This window comes from Propithecus coquereli, unplaced genomic scaffold, assembly GCF_000956105.1.
Source record: "Propithecus coquereli isolate 6110/MARCELLA unplaced genomic scaffold, Pcoq_1.0 Scaffold12, whole genome shotgun sequence".
NCBI lineage: Eukaryota > Metazoa > Chordata > Mammalia > Primates > Indriidae > Propithecus > Propithecus coquereli.
The window spans coordinates 6173970-6190751 of NW_012136080.1; the positions used below are offsets into that span (position 1 = coordinate 6173970).

Genomic DNA, 16782 nt, shown 5'->3' on the forward strand with positions numbered 1-16782 from the left:
TAAATAAATAGAAAGATGTCCCATGTTCATGGAGTGGAAGACTTAATATTGTTAAGATGGCAATACTTCCCAAACTGATATACAGACTCAAAGTAATACCTACCAAAATCCTAGGTAGTTTCTTTGCAGAAACTGACAAGTTGACCATAAAATTCATATGGAAATTCAAGAAACCCAGAATCATCAAAACAATCTCGAAAAAGAAGAATACATTTGGAAAACTCACACCTCCTGATTTCAAAAGGTACTACAAAGCTAAGTAATAAAGATATTGTGGCACTGACATAAGGACGGACATGTACATCAATGGAAAAGAACTGAAACTCCAAAAATAAACTCTTAAATTTATGGTCAATTGATTTTTGACAAGGGTGTCAAGATAATTCAATGGCAAAAGAATAGTCTATTCAACAATGGTCCTCGGAGAACTGAATTTCCACGTGCAAAAGAATGAAGTTGGACCCCTACCTCAGGCTACATGCAAAAATTAAGTCAACGTGGAGCAGAAGCTTAAATGTTAAGAGATAAAATTATAAACTCTTAGAATAAAACACAGGAGTAAATCTTCATGGTAGTGGTTTCTAAGATATCATTCCAAACCACAATGGTTAAAGAAAAAATAGAGAAACCAGACTTCATCAAAATTAAAAACTTTGTGCTATAAATGATATCACTAAGAAAGTTAGAAGACAACACACGGAATGGGAAAAAACATTTTCAAATAATATATCTGCTAAGGGACTTGTACTCACATTATATAAAGAACTCTTACAATTCAGTAATAAAAAGACAATCCAAATAAAAAATAGGCAAAAGATTTAAATCAATATTTCTTCAAAGAAGATATATAAATAGCTAATAAGCACATGAAAGGATGCCCAACATCATAGAGCATCATGGAAAGATGTCCCACATTCATAGGTCATTAGGGAACTATAAAACAATGAGCTACCACTTTACACTCACTAGGATGTCTGTAGTCAAAAAGACTAACAATAGCAAGTGTTAGTGAGGATCTGGAGAAACTAGAACATTCATACATTGCAGGTGGGAATGTAAAATGGTACAGTCACTATTGAAAACAGGTTTGTGGTGCTAGAAAATGTTAAACAGAGTTACCATATGAATAATTCCACACCTAGGTTTATACCCAAGAGAAATAAAAATATATGTCCACTCAAAAACTTGTACACAAATGTTCAGAGCAGCATTATTCGTAATAGCCCCAAAGTGGAAACAATCTCAATGTCCCTTAATATATGAACAAAATGTGGTATATCTATACCATGGAATGAAGTACTGATACATACTACAACATGGATGAACCTTGAAAAATCACGTTAAGTGAAAGAAGCCAGTCACAAAAAGATCACATACCGTATGATATGATTCCATTGATATGAAATGTCCAGAATAGACAAATCCATAGAGATGGAAAGTGGTTGTCTAAGGGGACAGGAGGATGGGGAGTAATAAGTACAGGGTTTCTTTTGGGGATGATGAAAATGTTCTAAAATTTGATTGTGCTGATGGCTACACAACTCTGTGAATATACTAAAAACCACTGAACTGTACATTTTAAATGTATAAATTTTATATGTGAATTATATCTCAATATACTTTTTTTAAAGTACAAAAAAAAAAGGGCAACAGAAAAACCAACAAAAACACTCTCACTGTCATTTGCCAGAATTAAATGGGCTGATGTAGCTTCCAAGTTCCAAAAGTTTTCTGTTTTCTTCTTTTCTTCTAACAACACTCCTATAGTCTAGAACTCTCATGAGTTTCAAGCCTTCAATAATTCCACGCTACAGAAACTCTTTTTTAGTGGAGATTCTAGAAATTGCAACAAACCTAGTTACATAACAATAATAAAATTTATTAGAACCTGGGACCACAAAAATTATCCCCATGCCTAAGAAATGTAAACATCCAATCCAGGTGTTAGCCATCAAAGAACAAAAAGTATCATCTTTTCCAAGCTGTTTTCCTATATGCAAGCTTGTATGAAAAGCCTAAGATGTTCTCTACTGATTTGATCTATGACCTTAAAAGATATTCTCCTCTAATCTATGGCCTTAAATATCCAGCCACTTATAATAGTCTTAAAAAATCAGTTCTGGATGGGAAGTGCTCCAGAAAAGGTCACTGGTCTACTTTCACTTGACTTTTTTCCATGAATACTTTAAATTTCCTTTCATTTAAGACAAAATAAAAATTTAAAAGCCTATCATTAGTATTTATTACAAAAGCTTCTATATGCTCTCAGAGAGGAGGTATACAAAATCTCTACTATTTCCATGTTTAAAAAAATAAATGAGCTACTTCTGCTGCTTCATCTCCAGAGTTACATCGCCCTCTGCTGCTCGATGCTGATAAAGACGTTTCTTTCAGGTGAGGAAAAGGGAACTCTTTTCTAGTAACTCTGGCAAGCAACCTTTGGAAAAAAAGAACTCCTTCATTAAATGATAAAGAAGAATTCAAACTATATAAAAACACTGTCGGAATGGGTTTAAGGAAACATGCACAAAACATATTTACAATACATCTGTCCAAGAACAAATTAAGCTTTAAACATATACCTTTAAAAATGCCCTGTGCAGGACTGGCACTCTTGAAGCCACAAGTTGAGGCACCCACTGCACCCAGATAAGTGAGCATACGCAGCACTGAGAGGAGGGGCCTAGACGTGTAGGGAGGCAACGTGGCCACATATGCCTTGACACACCAGGCAGCCATGTCTGCCCAGAGGCAGCCTCAGTGCCCAGCACACAGTGGCCATGCAAACTATGGCCAAATGACAATGTTATATTATGAGATCCCAAAACTCTTCAGTCCTTGGCCACCGTATTCAGAGCTCCTCCCTCATTCACTTGTGCAAACACTACAGAGAGCACCTGCCTACCATGTACAGGCACTGTGGTATTTGCTGGAGGTACAAAGCTACACATATGTTCCTGCCCTCAATAAACCCACTCTACAAAGAGGAAAATTAACAAATAAATACAATTAAGTGGGCTCTGATAAAATCTGCTTAGAGTGGGGGGAGGCAGGCAGAGAAGGGAAGAGTCAATTCTATCAAGAGTGGAGGAATTAAGAAAGACTTCACAGAGGAGATGCCCCTTAAACTGAGTCTTAAGAGACAGTGTGCTTACCAGATAAGCAGTGGAGGATGATACAGTCTGAAAAGACTCCAAGGAATGCGACACTTTCTATGTGTGGTCCTGTAAGAGTCAGGGCCGCTGCACACAGTTGTACAGGTTGTACAATGTCTACAATGCAGCAGCGCTGCTCAAGGGTAAGGGTGAAGTCTTATTTCTCTAATCTGTTTCTTCTTGGTGTCCACCTTCTCTCAATAGGGCCCAAAGTTCTTTCCAGCATAACAACTATGTTATCCCATAGAAAGTCAGAGACACACAAGGACCAAGAATTCCTTTTCTCGCTGCAGAAATGCTTTGGACTTGCTTCCTCTCAGGCGGCACCCTATGCACAGCCAAATGTGGACTGAGGACTGACTGAGGCATGAGCAGTGCTGTGGTGGCGACGTGCACTCACCTACTCTTACCTGGACTGCTGCTCCTCCAACCAGCAGCTTCACTGCAGGGACACTGACCAAGGAGCTAACAACTGGAATCTATCCCTTGGACCTCACAAGCACAGATGATCTAAATGACCGAGTGAAATACTTACTAGCAATAACAAAAAATAAAAACAAATGAATAAAGTTAACATTAGACATTGTGTTAAACACGTTAAATATCCCAAAACACATACTACTGTTCCCTCTTTAAAGCTATGAAAACTGAAGCCCAGAGTAATAAGGAAACCACCCACATCACAGACCAAGCAGGTAGAAAGGAAGCACATGAGCTGGGCAGTCTCCAGAGCACTAGGGGGACATGGACCCCTCTGGGAGGGGTCCCCCCACAGCAGTGCAGTCACTGCTGGAGGCAGGCAGCGAGTGCCACAGCAGAGTGTGAATCTGGAAACTGAGGGCAGCAGCACATTGCATGTGAACTGTTGGTGGCATGCTCCAGCCCCAAAAGAGAACGCTAATCTTTCTACCCCCGGAAGGAGGAATTCTGGTCAAGGGTAGGACTCACCAAAGAGTTGCTAAGCAAGCAGCAGGCCTACTGGTAGGCCTCAGAGCACAAAGGTTTTAGCACTGCTCATGTGAGAAATGTTTTGAGGTGGTTTCCTCTTCTGGCCTTTCTCTCTGGATGGGACTGCTAGGGTTCTTCGAGCTGGTTTCCCAGTACAGGAGGGCCCAATAATTACACAGCAACAGTATAAGAAGAGCACCCTGTGGCCTATATCTGGTCTACGCTGAAAGTGTCTATCTACATGGAGATCTGTGGCCAAAGCTCCAGCTAGTCAGAGAGCCATTTGTTCATTTATTTATTTATTATTCATTTATTTAGAGTTGGGCCTGGAACCTCATCCTCAGAGTTTAGTAGGCATCAGAGGAGGCTACCAGTCAAGAAAGCAGAGATGTGGGAGCATGGTCCCATCTCTTACCCCAGAGATGAGCCCAACAGTGATCCTGTACCTCCAGCAGCTCTCCACTCTGATAATCCTAACTACACAAAATGCGTGGCAGCCATATCCCAACTCCCTCTCCCTAATCCTTGCCCTCTTCTCCAAAGTACCACATGGAGATGCTACCAAGTTGATGATCTGAGAGAGCCTGGAGCAAAAACCATCCTAGCAACAGCACAAAAGCGATAGACACTGCCAATCTAACCAAAATGGCCATTCTGTACTCATTCTGTACTCATAAGGTCAAATATCAAAAGGAACTCTCAAACCCTAGAGCCGTATAATAAGTCAATGGTAAGAGTGCAATCTTTTAAAAGGGGAGGGCACAGGCAACAAGAATGAATGCTGATTGACACCTGGCAGGGAAAGGGTCACCACTAACCAGCCAGTGATAACCATCCTGCAAATGTGCCCTCTAAAGCAGGAGTGTGTCAGGCACATATTAAAATCAGGCCTAAAGTTAGGGAAATGACCAAATCCACTCAATGGGGTAAGATAACATAAGCCTCGAATAATCTTGGGAATCTCAATGAGACTCCATTTCTACCCCTGTATCACTAGGGAATAATGACGTTTTTCTTCTCAGGTACCTGCAATTTGCAAGTGCTAATATACTTGCAGGCATACCAGGGTGGCAGCACTATAACAGGCCTTTTCTAACCAGGAGATGAGGGTCTGAGTCTTGGCAAAATTCAGAGTTGAAGGCACAAAGACAATGCCGTGCACAGAACCGAAACACTTCCACAGAAGGGAAATATGGAAAAACGAATCATTACAATTAAAGTTTCCACTTTCAATGTAATAACTGCTAAACCACTTCTGAAGGGTAAATATGTTGCCCACCCCCTAAAACAGCCAAAATGCATTTAATATGTATCACTGAACATGTGCAAAGATTGCAGTAAATTGCTTCACTAACGCAAATTATTGCAATCAGCATCTTGTTTTCTAGTTCTAAATTCAAAGGCAAACTATTAACACAAGACTGCTAACTCTTGCTATTATCACACTTGCTATTATCACACATCCTCCTTCTAACAAAACCACATTTCCAGATGGACTGCCAAAATTAGTCAAGTGACTCCTAAGACATACTATCAAGACTGACATGCCAGAAATTCATTTAGAAATGAATGCTTTATTTAAATAAAGGACACACACACCCAAACACACCTTTCCTAGGGAAATTCAAGTTGCTTTCTTTACAATTCAACTTGAATTGCAGCTCAGCAAGGCCATCTGAGGAACAGAGGGACAGCTGGGCTGTTATCCTATCAGCATACTAATTAGTCCTCAGAGTCAAATGGGACACACTTATGATTTCTGTGTGTGTGGGCTGGGCCTGACTGGGAAATCCTCATAATAAATTAAGCAAAATATTTAAACTCAACCCAGACAAGGTATAAGTGACACAAGAATCCAGTCAAGAGTGGTCAGCTCTGTGATGACATCTCTGGTTACTCTCCTTTTCAGGCTGCTTTGTGTTTACTCTGCACTGGACATAATACTAATTTTTAAAAACATATGAATACCTAGCAACACATCACTCAAGCAGATTAGATTACAGCGGTGCATTCTGTTAGCAGCCATTCCTACAGAATGTAATTATCAGAGCTGTTGGTTCCATGGACTACAACTAGCTGCTTTGTTTGAATCTGGAAAATGCAAGACAGCAATTTTCATATATAACTGAGGAAGCCATGGGCTCAAAACCAAAGCAGGCTCTGAGGCCAGGAAAGGAATCAGATGCTCCATGCCAAAAAAAGGCTCATCCTGAATGGAAATGATGGAGAGAATTCCTCTCCCATGGGGGAATGGCTAGCCACAGAAGTCCTTTCCAGAAGAAAAAATAATTCCTTCTATCTAATGGCACCTTCTTGAATGTACGCACTTGGAAAAAAGAAAACCCACTTACCACTGGCCAGCTTTAAAAGAAAAGTCTTGATCAGCAACAAGCAAGCAGAGGCTCTTCACTGATGGTGACTCACTGGCAGCCGCGCACACCTTAGCTGCTGACACAATCTAAAACCAAATGATGAACAGTGGCTGATGTTAGTACATACACAATGCAAGGGACAAATGGTGGCTTTCCAGGAACTAAGGTTTTTGGAAACCTAGTAAGATGTGGTTTTTGAAAACTGCCAAACAAGGTAAAAGTATAACTTTGCTTTAGTTCTACCACCAGGTGAACAAATTTTAATTAACATCATTTTGAGAGACGTCCATCATACTAATTTTATTCTGCACACAAAAACTGTCTCTTAAAGGGACCACTTAACCAGCATTTATTTGATGAGTATCCATCATGTGCCATGCACTGGGCTAGGCACTCTGGGAAGAGCTCAGGGAACGGGAACCTTGTAAACAACCATGCATGGCATCTACAGTCCCCATCAGTGAGGGTCCCTGTTGCTTCTGAGTGTGTCAGGAGTCCATCACAAGCTAATTGCAGAAATTAAAAGTAAGCACTTAGAAACTTTTTTAGCAATTTTACAGAGTAATTGTGTGTCTTTTGAATCTAGTAATAGAAAACAAATTGGGTTTGTACTCTTTATGTCTTTGGTTTTTTAATTCATTGTTTTCTAATTCATTTTGTATCATACTAAAACAACAAGAGCCCTTCCCTACAGATTGTCTGAGAAGCACTACTCTAAATGACATATCTGATTTTTGGAAAGCCCTGAACAGGTCTGATGCAGGGGCTACTCAGGTAAGTGCCATCCATGCCTCAGCACCCCTCAAAGTCAAAACGTCTCCATTTCCTTCATTCATTCTTTCTACTGCTTTGTGTTTCCCTTCCTCCCCTAAACCTGGGATATCTTCCCAAGTGGCGAAAAAAGACAACATGACTCTTTCCTCAATCTCCTACTTCTGTTCAACTCCACTTATGGCAGCAAATCAACTCAGTAGCAGTTGACCAAAATACAGCCCTCTCCTGGAGGGTGTTACCGTCAAGGCTCCACCAAACAGTGCTTTGGAAATCTGTCAAGGTCGATGAATGTCCCACCCTAATGCTAGCTCATTCAGGCCCTTTTCTTCAATAGGACTACTGGGTCTAATTAAACAATCAGTGGGAGACCATTTTTAAAAATCCACTGGAAAATTCTCATGATGGAAAGTGGCCTCCCTCACCACCTCAAAATATCTCCTTAAATTGTCTACCTTTCCATCTCTCCTGCAAAATCTCTTGCCTTTTTCTCTGTATTTTTGCAAATCCTCTCTTCTTCCTCTCCCAAAGAGCAAGTGGTGTGATTTTTCCATTACTGATCCTCTCTCCCTGTGCTCTTGATCCTCTGAAACACTGCTCCACCAACAACCACCAGCCCTTTCCTTCATGTTCAATTTTCCTTTCTTTAGTATCTTCCTGCTTCATTAGACATGACATCTAATGGCATCTGCTCAGCCTAAGCAATTCAGAAACAAAATAAAGGAAGTTGCAGAATATGGCTCTTGACAGCATGGGCTTTGCAGCTGAATCGGCTGGTATTTAATCCTGACTCCACCATTACCAGCCGTGTGACTCTGGCAAGTTACCTGGGCACCCCCCAACTATAAAATGAGAACAACACCTATACCTCATAGGGTTGCTGGGAGGATTAAATGATATATGCAAAAGCACCTATAACACTGCTGGCCCACAGAACTCATTAAGTGTTGGTTATAATATACAGTCATGTGCCACATAACTTTTCAGTGAACAATGGGCTGCATATACGACGGTGGTCTGGTAAGATTATAATAATGTATTTTTACTGTACCTTTTCTATGTTTAGGTACACAAATACTTATTATTGTGTTACAGTTCCCTACAGTATTCAGACAGTAACATGCTATGCAGGTTTGTAGCCTAGGAGCAATAGCCTATACCACATAGCCTAGGTATGTAGTAGGCTATACCATCTAGGTTTATGTAAGTACACTATGATGTTCATACGACATTGTTCAACAACGCATTTCTCAAAACATATCCCTGTCATTAAGCAACACATAACTGTATTTTATTGCATTAATTAGAATTAATTAGTATTTGTTTTACATATTATACTTTATTCATTTTTTAATATGCATGCCACTGTACCAGTGCTGCTGCACAGGACCTTACAGGCTTAAGTGCACCCCAGGAGGACTGCTCACATGGACGACAACAAAGAGCCGTGCAAAGTGGTGGGCTGGTACCACAGGTACACCCTAGCCTATCAATTACTTTGCTAGTGCCAATTTCAAAGCTATACTGTCTTTAAGATATTTTATTTCCATGGAAGAGATAGAGACAGAAAAAAAAAAAAGATATTTTGAAGTCTTGCCTTTCATCCCTTCCTCCACTGAGATGATCAGCTCTCTTCCTTAGCCTATAGAATCTTCCCTTTTTCCTTGATGTTCTCCTTAACCACAGGGAATCTGGCTTCTGCTCTCCTATAACTACACTTCCAAGGTTGGTCAATGTCTTCCTGAACAACCAAACTCAATGTCTAGTCTCAGTTCTTGTACTTCCTGATCTCTGAATTTGGTACGTTCCACACTGAAGCAGTCTCTTTGCCTGTGATAGCCAACACTGAACTCTTCAGGTCCCCTCCTGTATCTCCGACCTGGTCCTTCTTTTCTCCTTTACCATTCCTTCTCCCACTTCCTCAGTGGGAGCTTTCCCTAAACTGACTCACTCCTACTCCCAGCCTCTAGGTTCAGGACCTCAAGGACTCACCGGCTACTGCTCCCAAACCCCAGTGACAATTCATCATTGCTTTTCTGCCAATCACAGGCTCACATCTACTCTCCCCATGAGTAAAAACAGTTAATGTCTGAGGAGCACTTATCTCACGTATATAGCAGATGTTAGGTTAAACGTTTTATGTGTATTAATTCATTCAGTTGATATAACTAATTATATCATATCCCAAAAGATAGTTTTGTTATCCTCCATCTTGCAGAACTTGCTCAAGATCTCCTACCTAGGAATTGCCAAGTCAGGATTCAAATCCAGGTCGGGTAGATCCTTAATCATCTGACAGTTCTGTCCCAGAGGTAAAGTCACTTATGTATACAACTCAATCCACCATATTCCTTCCTTCCACATTTCTTAAGCATGGTGCCTGAAACTGGGAGACTGGGGATGCAGAGACGGAGAAGGCTGCCCCGCCCTCACGGAGCCCTGCAAAACTAGCTTCTTTCTAGCCCCAGGATTTCAATTCTTGGACTCGATACAGTCAAATATATTTCTGTTGATATACAAACACAAACACACTTGCCTTTTTTGGCACTTTGTCCCTAACACAGCCACATTCCATGAATTCAGTTAATGTCTTTTAATTTCCTTGCCCACCTGTTACCATCCTAAGTCGAGAATTTCTTCCTTTTCATTTGAACTACTACCTTGGCTTCCTTTTTGTGTCTCGTAAAGCAGCCAAAAGGCAAATATTCTTAATGTTCCAATTTCACCGAGTTATTCCCAGCTCAAAAGCCTTCAAGGGCTCCCTACCACTCAACTATAAAAAAACTGCTAAAAGGCCTATTTAACTCATATCAGCTCAAGCTCCTGCTTGGGAGGTAGTGGTGTGCCAGACAAACTGGACAACCTGTCAGTCCTCAAAGGTACCTAACACCTGCCCACCTCCCAAAACTCTGCCTAAGTGCTTCAGCATACACCACGCTCCCTCAGATCTGTCTTCCAACCTCCGCTCACCCTTAGGCCCTGCTCAAATACTCCCCCTGCCTGCGGTCTTCCCTCTTCTCTCTATCCTCTCAACTGAACTAATATAATGTTTGCCTTTCTTATCATATTTAGCCATACTAATGTAAATTATAGATAATTGCAAACATGCCTTTATACCACATGGACCATAGCCTCCTGCGGTCAGCTACTGGATAGAATGTAGATCTGAACCAACTCCCTAGATCAAGCACAGGGCCCAGCATACACTAAAGCTCAGTAAGGATTTACAGAATGAATAAAAACTCTAACTTAAAGTCACTTAAAATTGGTTTCCAGAACAATGATTGGTAGATGTTCAGCTTTTTGTTGTTTAAAAAACAGTGTGTTTGGGGGGGTAATAATACAGAAAATCCAGGTTTATGTTCAATAATGTGGAAGAGGTCAGAGATTTCTTCAGCAGAACTGGTACCTTCCTCTGCTTGCCACACATTCTATTTTAAGTATCTCATTACAAAGGCAAGTAATAAGAATCAGCAGAGATCTCACCATTACTTTATTATTCCCATTATGTTTACAAAAAAAGAAATGTTATTTTATAAGCATTCATTATTTTCTTTCAATATTATAATCTGTTAAAACATAGCCAAGAGCTAGATTATTTTATTTCTTACAGCTTAACTGGCATCTGTTGGATTTCTTAACAAAACTAGGTATGTATAAGCTTTAAACAAATCCACAAGAGTCACCTGGTGGCAGGGAAATCAGCATTTATAATCACTGCAAAGGGAGTAGAATTTCAGCTGAAATATGTGAGAATGCTTCATAATCAAATGCTAGACTATGTGTAATGAAATCATTTCCCAATGTCCAAATATAAAATTCAAAGAAGAGAAAGAAAGCTACAATTTCTATTAAGCCATATTTTCATTTGGATACTATTTATAATAAAAAAAATCTTCCCAGATGCATTATGTCTATTGGTATTACAGGTTAAGTATCCCTACTCTAAGATGTTTGGGACTAGAAGTGTTTTGGATTTTAGATTTTTTTTGGATATCAGAATATTTGCATTATACTTACCAGTTAAGTATCTCTAATCCAAAAATCTGGAGTCTGAAATGCTCTCATGAGTTTTGTCTTTGAGCAACATGTCGGTGCTCTAGAAGTTTCAGATTTTGAAGCATTTTGGATTTCAAATTTTTGGATTAGAGATATTCAACCTGTAATACAAACAGTGATATATCCATTGCTATTTGTCCTAATAATCTGGACAAAACTATTACAACTAGAACACAAAATGCCTTGCAGAATTCATGATTTTTAAAGACATGCCTCCCTCTTATTATTAACACTTTATTTGCTTAATACGAATACTGTATCCTATATCAATATTTCTAGCAATATGGATTAAAAACATTAACAAAAATTTTTTGAAGACCAAATATTTATTTTATTCCAAAGCTAGTTCATATAATTAGGATCTATAATCGTGGCCCTTGTTACATGCCAATCTTTCATTACTTTTATTGAATGAGCAAAATGTAATGGAGAAACTACATATTTTAATATTTGTATTTGCTCTTATACTTAATGGATCAAAAGATTTTGCAACCAAAACCTCAACTAGCCACGTCCTAAGTTAAAACACATGGCAGGAAATGAAGTTTCCCATAAAATAACATTTAGATTCTTCTACTGTTCAATAAAATAACAACACATTTGCCAATTTTTACTAGTACATATTTTTAATGCTTAGACAGAATCAGCATCTGAAAGGAAATTCCATCACACTTATTTTAAAAGCTGGTGTTATGTAGGATATTTTGATGCTGATGCAAAAGTCTCTGTACAGGAAATAGGTCTTTCTTTGGAAACCTGGCTAACTTTCCCTGTTCACTCCCATTCATTCATTTTTTGGCTTAAAAATTTAAGCAAAGGCAGGATTAGAGATAACCTAAGACAAAAATGTAGTTTTGGCTCAGAGAATTTCAGAATTGAAAGAAACTTTAGTCACTATCAAGAATAGTATGTCATTTCACACATAAGGACACCAAGACCCAGAGACATTACTTAAATGGCGGCCAAATACCAATCTGATGTGTAGGTATCTGATTTTTAAAAGCAAATTTTACTCAAGTGACTTACTGACAAAAAAAGACCACAAAATTCTCTGTCAACCAAACAATTTTACTTCTTCAGGGGCTTATGCTGGTCAACACTATACCCTGGAATGATGAGTGAACTCACCTTACTCCTACCAAAAGCTAACCTGTCCACCTGGGCCAGTCTCCTCTCTGCTTCCTCAAGCCTTCACTCCAGCAACTGTCACCTCTCCCGTATCACTCCCTCCCCTCCCCTCTCCATCACACATGTGAGCTCTATAGCAACGCCAGCAGCAAACACCTATAGACAGCCTTACCATGTGCCAGGCACTTTACAAATGCTCATTCATTCAATCTTCACAACAACCCTAAAAGGCAGGTATTACTATTATCCCCATTTTACACATGAGAAACCTGTGTAGGCCAGAGCTAGCAAGTGGCAAAGCAGAGATTTAAATCCAGGCACTTGAGTGCTTTGCTGCTTTCAAAACACAACAAACAAAATAAGCCTCTCCCTTAATCCAGTTATCACCCCACTTTTCTGCTCCCATTCACATCAAAACATTTCAAGAGTTGTATGTGGTCCTGCCTCCACTTTATCTCTCACTCTCTCTCCAACACAATCCAGTCAGGCTGTCACTCTCGGCAATGTACTAAAGCCGGTCATTCTGGTTACCCATTTTGGTAAATCCAATGATGACCTCTCAGCCAAATTCAGCATGGTTGGCCACTCTCTCCTTTTTGAAACACTTTTTCTCCTGGCTTCAAGGACACTCTGCTGATTTCCTTCCTGCCTGACTGGATATTCCTTCTCCATCTCCTTTGCTGGCCCTTGCTCTTCTGTTTGGCCTCTCAGTGTTGACACAGCCCTGGGCTGAGTCCTGGGTCCTCTTCCCCTACTCTCTACATGGCTTAAACTTTTTATTCCCAGCAGTGAACTGCAAACTCATATATCCAACTGCCTATCTGAGTTTCCATTTCAAACTTCACACATCCAACAAAGAACTTTTTTCTCCCATTTTTTTCCTTTTTATTATTATGAAAATTTTCAAACAATACAAAAGTAGTAAAAATAGTATAATGAACCATCATGACCCAGATTTAACAGTCGATATGAGTTTATATGAGCTGATATGAGTTGATAAAACTCATGGCTAATCTTGTTTCATCTGTAACTCTGTCTACTCCCGCCCACCCCCACCCAGATTATTCCAAAACTGAACTCCGTATTTCCCCTCCTCTAAACTTGTTCTTCTCCATCTTAGCAAATAGATGCTACCATCATCACATTACCTACCAGATTATTCAAAACCCAAACCCTGGAAATCCATCTTGGTTTCCTCTCCTCTCACAAACCATCCCCCCACGCCCCATCACCCTCTGTGAAACCCACAAGCTCTACCTCTGTCCCAGATCCATCCTCACTGCTACCACCCAACTGGAAGTCACTATCACCTCTCCTGAGACTATGTCAATAGCTTCCAGTCTGGTGTCAAGCAAAGAAAAGACCCATTTAAAATGTAAATTACTCATTTCCCAGCTAAAAACCTTCCATCACCCTTAGAATAAAATTTCAACTCCTTACCCAAGGCCACGATTTATACCACCTGGCTCCTGTCTCCCTCTCATCCTCTCTCAAACCTACTCTCCTCTGAACATGCCAAGCTCATTCCTGCTTCAAAACCTTTTCTCACCAGTCCCTCTAGTGAGGGACAAATGCTGTGTACATGGCTGGTTCTTTTCTTTATTCAATCTCAGCTCAAATGTTATATACCGATATAAAATTGCCCCTGCCCCAGGCACTCTTGCCTCCCATAACCCTGTTTTATTTCCTTCACAGTGTATATCACACCTGACATTCTCGGGATTATCTGCACCAGAATGAAGCTCCACATATAGCAGGGGCCTGGCCTGCCCGATGCACTGTTGTAACCCCAGTGCCCAGAACAAGGCTGGGCACATAGCAGGTACTCAGTATATGTCTGTTGAATTTAAAACAAAATTCACTGCATTTGACTGGGTCCCTTAGGGGAAAAATGGAAAGAGCCTCACCTCTTAGATTGCTTAATTTATTGAACAAGTGTGTCAGTGAAACGCACTGCCACTATATTTTAGACACTATCCAGTTAAATTCTGAGCATAGCTAAGTAGTAGCAGGACAGGCAGTTAGGTACATAAAATCAGTGCCACAGAAATCTGAAGGAAGGGGCTTGTCTATCATATTCAATGCCGCAACCCCAGGACCTAGCCCAGTGTCTGGCAAATGAATAAATGGATACATAAGAATTAGTAATTTAAAAATTCTTTCATTGCCAAACTTTCTCATCAAATTGATGAACAGAGTATATCTTGCTCAGTGGGCTAACCCTCTACTGCAGCCAAGCATGGAGTGACTCCTCCAGTAAAATTTTAGTCTTGCCTGAACAAAATTTACAGCATGAAATGTTTCTACTCTTATCTCCTTGACATTTCTAGGGTTACTCAGACTGCTTATTCTTTGATTCTTAGGGAAAAAAATGTGGACTTAAACACAAACAGTCAAATGTCATTCAATTCAGAGTTCAGTTTCCTGCATCAGCATGACCTCAGACTGGTTACATTTATAGTCCCATATTATGATGTTAGTAAGTTTTCCAGAGGGACTACAAAGACCAACACTGGAAGGACATTTCTAGGTGAGTGCTCTATTCTCTACCCACTCCAGGAGTGGCAGCAGGGTCCTCTGGCCTATGAATTCTGATCTGGAGCTTCCCTTATCCCTGGGAGACATTTCCTTGGCTCAGCTTATTCTTTGTAAAATCAGATGAGGCTACCTTATGAACTTAAACGGAAAAGCAAATGACGTGGGGAGTTTTGTAAAACATACTTGCTATACGAACTACAGGCAAGAGAGGAAGACGAGATTATAAGCAGATGGTCTAGTTCTGTTACAGCCTAACCTGCTGTTCATTTCACCAAGTCCAAGGCTGAGCCCCTACTCTATGGCTAGGAGCACCCTCTGGAGGGATTGGGGCGAGCCTCTGATGACCATACACTGCTGACATGGGAGCCCCAGACATCGTCTAGCTTTCTCCAGTTTCTCCCATCTCTTTTCAGTTTTCATTCTGTTTGGGAGAGGAATGGAAATTAGAAATAGAAGAGAAGAGTTGCAACATAAAAATTCTTCCTCCAAGGTACTACTATGATTTGAATTTTCTGACTTGTGGGCACTAAAATTCACAACTTTTCAATCACACTATTAGAGTTTACATTAACTTTCTTGTAGTTTACCTAAACTTGGCTCAAAATGATCCCCCAAAAGTACCAATAATTTTGTACTGTAAAGTTCTGAAATGACTACTCTAATTCAGGGGCTGGCAAACTATTACCTGTAGGCCAAATCTGGGTGTTTGGTAAATAGTTTTATTGGAACACAGCCACACCGATTTGTTTACATATTGTCTATGGCTGTTTTCACACTACAAAATCAGAGTTTAGTAGTTTTAACTAAGACAGCATGGCCCACAAAGTCTAAAACATTTACTATCTGGCCCTCTATAGAAAGCTTTTCAATCCCTGCTCTAATTCTACCTGCCTCAAAATACAACAGGAAAGAGTATAGTCCAAGCCAATTAAATAAACCACTTTTTCTTCACAATCGACAAGGACTTCATTTTTTAAAACGAAATCCCAACAAGCCTCACATTTACAGAATCAGCATTTTTGTTTGTTGAACAAACCAAAAACAAGTATTTTCAGATTTATCATCATTGGGAAAAGTGTATTTTCCCACACGCTCATAAATCAACTCTTCTGAACTAATTTTACAGACTTTTCAAAAAAAAAAAAAAAACCAAACATCGACTTAAAGCTGAATCAACGAACACAGCACCCTCAGTCCCAAAGCAATTTTCTGAAAGTAGAATTGGCTTTAAGAGTAGAGCCTAACGATACACCTTTACATTAGGGTGTCCTTCTATTAATACATAAAATGAAACTAGCACAATACAATTTCTGACTATGTTTGTGGAAGTGTATAATCCTTTCTAATACGAAATAGTTTTTTTTTTACTGTTATTTCAAATAGCCCTACAACACTAAGCTAAATGTATGTGAATATGTGAGAAAGTCAAAAAAAGCAAAATCAATATCCAATTTATGTTTTTAAATAAAAATGGGGTTACTCACTGAGGTAAAGGGTGAGGATCCTTTATTTATCAGCCCTTGACACCCCTTCAGGTGGTAGATTAGTTTTCTACAGTCTGAATATAGTAGGAAAAATCTGTACATTAGAAGTGTAACAAAAGTTCATCCACCTTCCTTTCTCAGATGTTAGTGCTTTCTCCCTTCATGAAATGAGATGTTGTTCTAAAGCAAAGACTTTGAGACATGGTGCCAAAAACAGAAAAGAAAGAAAGAAAAAGAAAATGTAAGCCATTCATAAAATGTAGGCTCTAAAAGTAATTCTATCCCTAAAATAGAACCCTAAACATCATACCTGTGAGGATGGTTCCC

At 39.7% G+C, this 16782-nt stretch overlaps 1 protein-coding gene across 3 annotated transcripts in view; it reads right to left on the minus strand.

Annotated features, from left to right (window-relative positions):
* OXNAD1 (oxidoreductase NAD-binding domain containing 1) overlaps positions 1-16782 on the minus strand; it is a 39962-nt gene that overhangs the window by 10796 nt on the left and 12384 nt on the right. For 2 of the 3 annotated variants that reach the window (XM_012663668.1, XM_012663678.1), the window contains one exon: positions 6455-6561. In XM_012663668.1, the coding sequence (XP_012519122.1) occupies positions 6455-6561 (107 nt within the window). Of the gene's footprint in view, positions 1-6454; positions 6562-16455; positions 16574-16782 lie in introns of those variants that run through there. The other variant, XM_012663687.1, reaches the window with a different exon arrangement.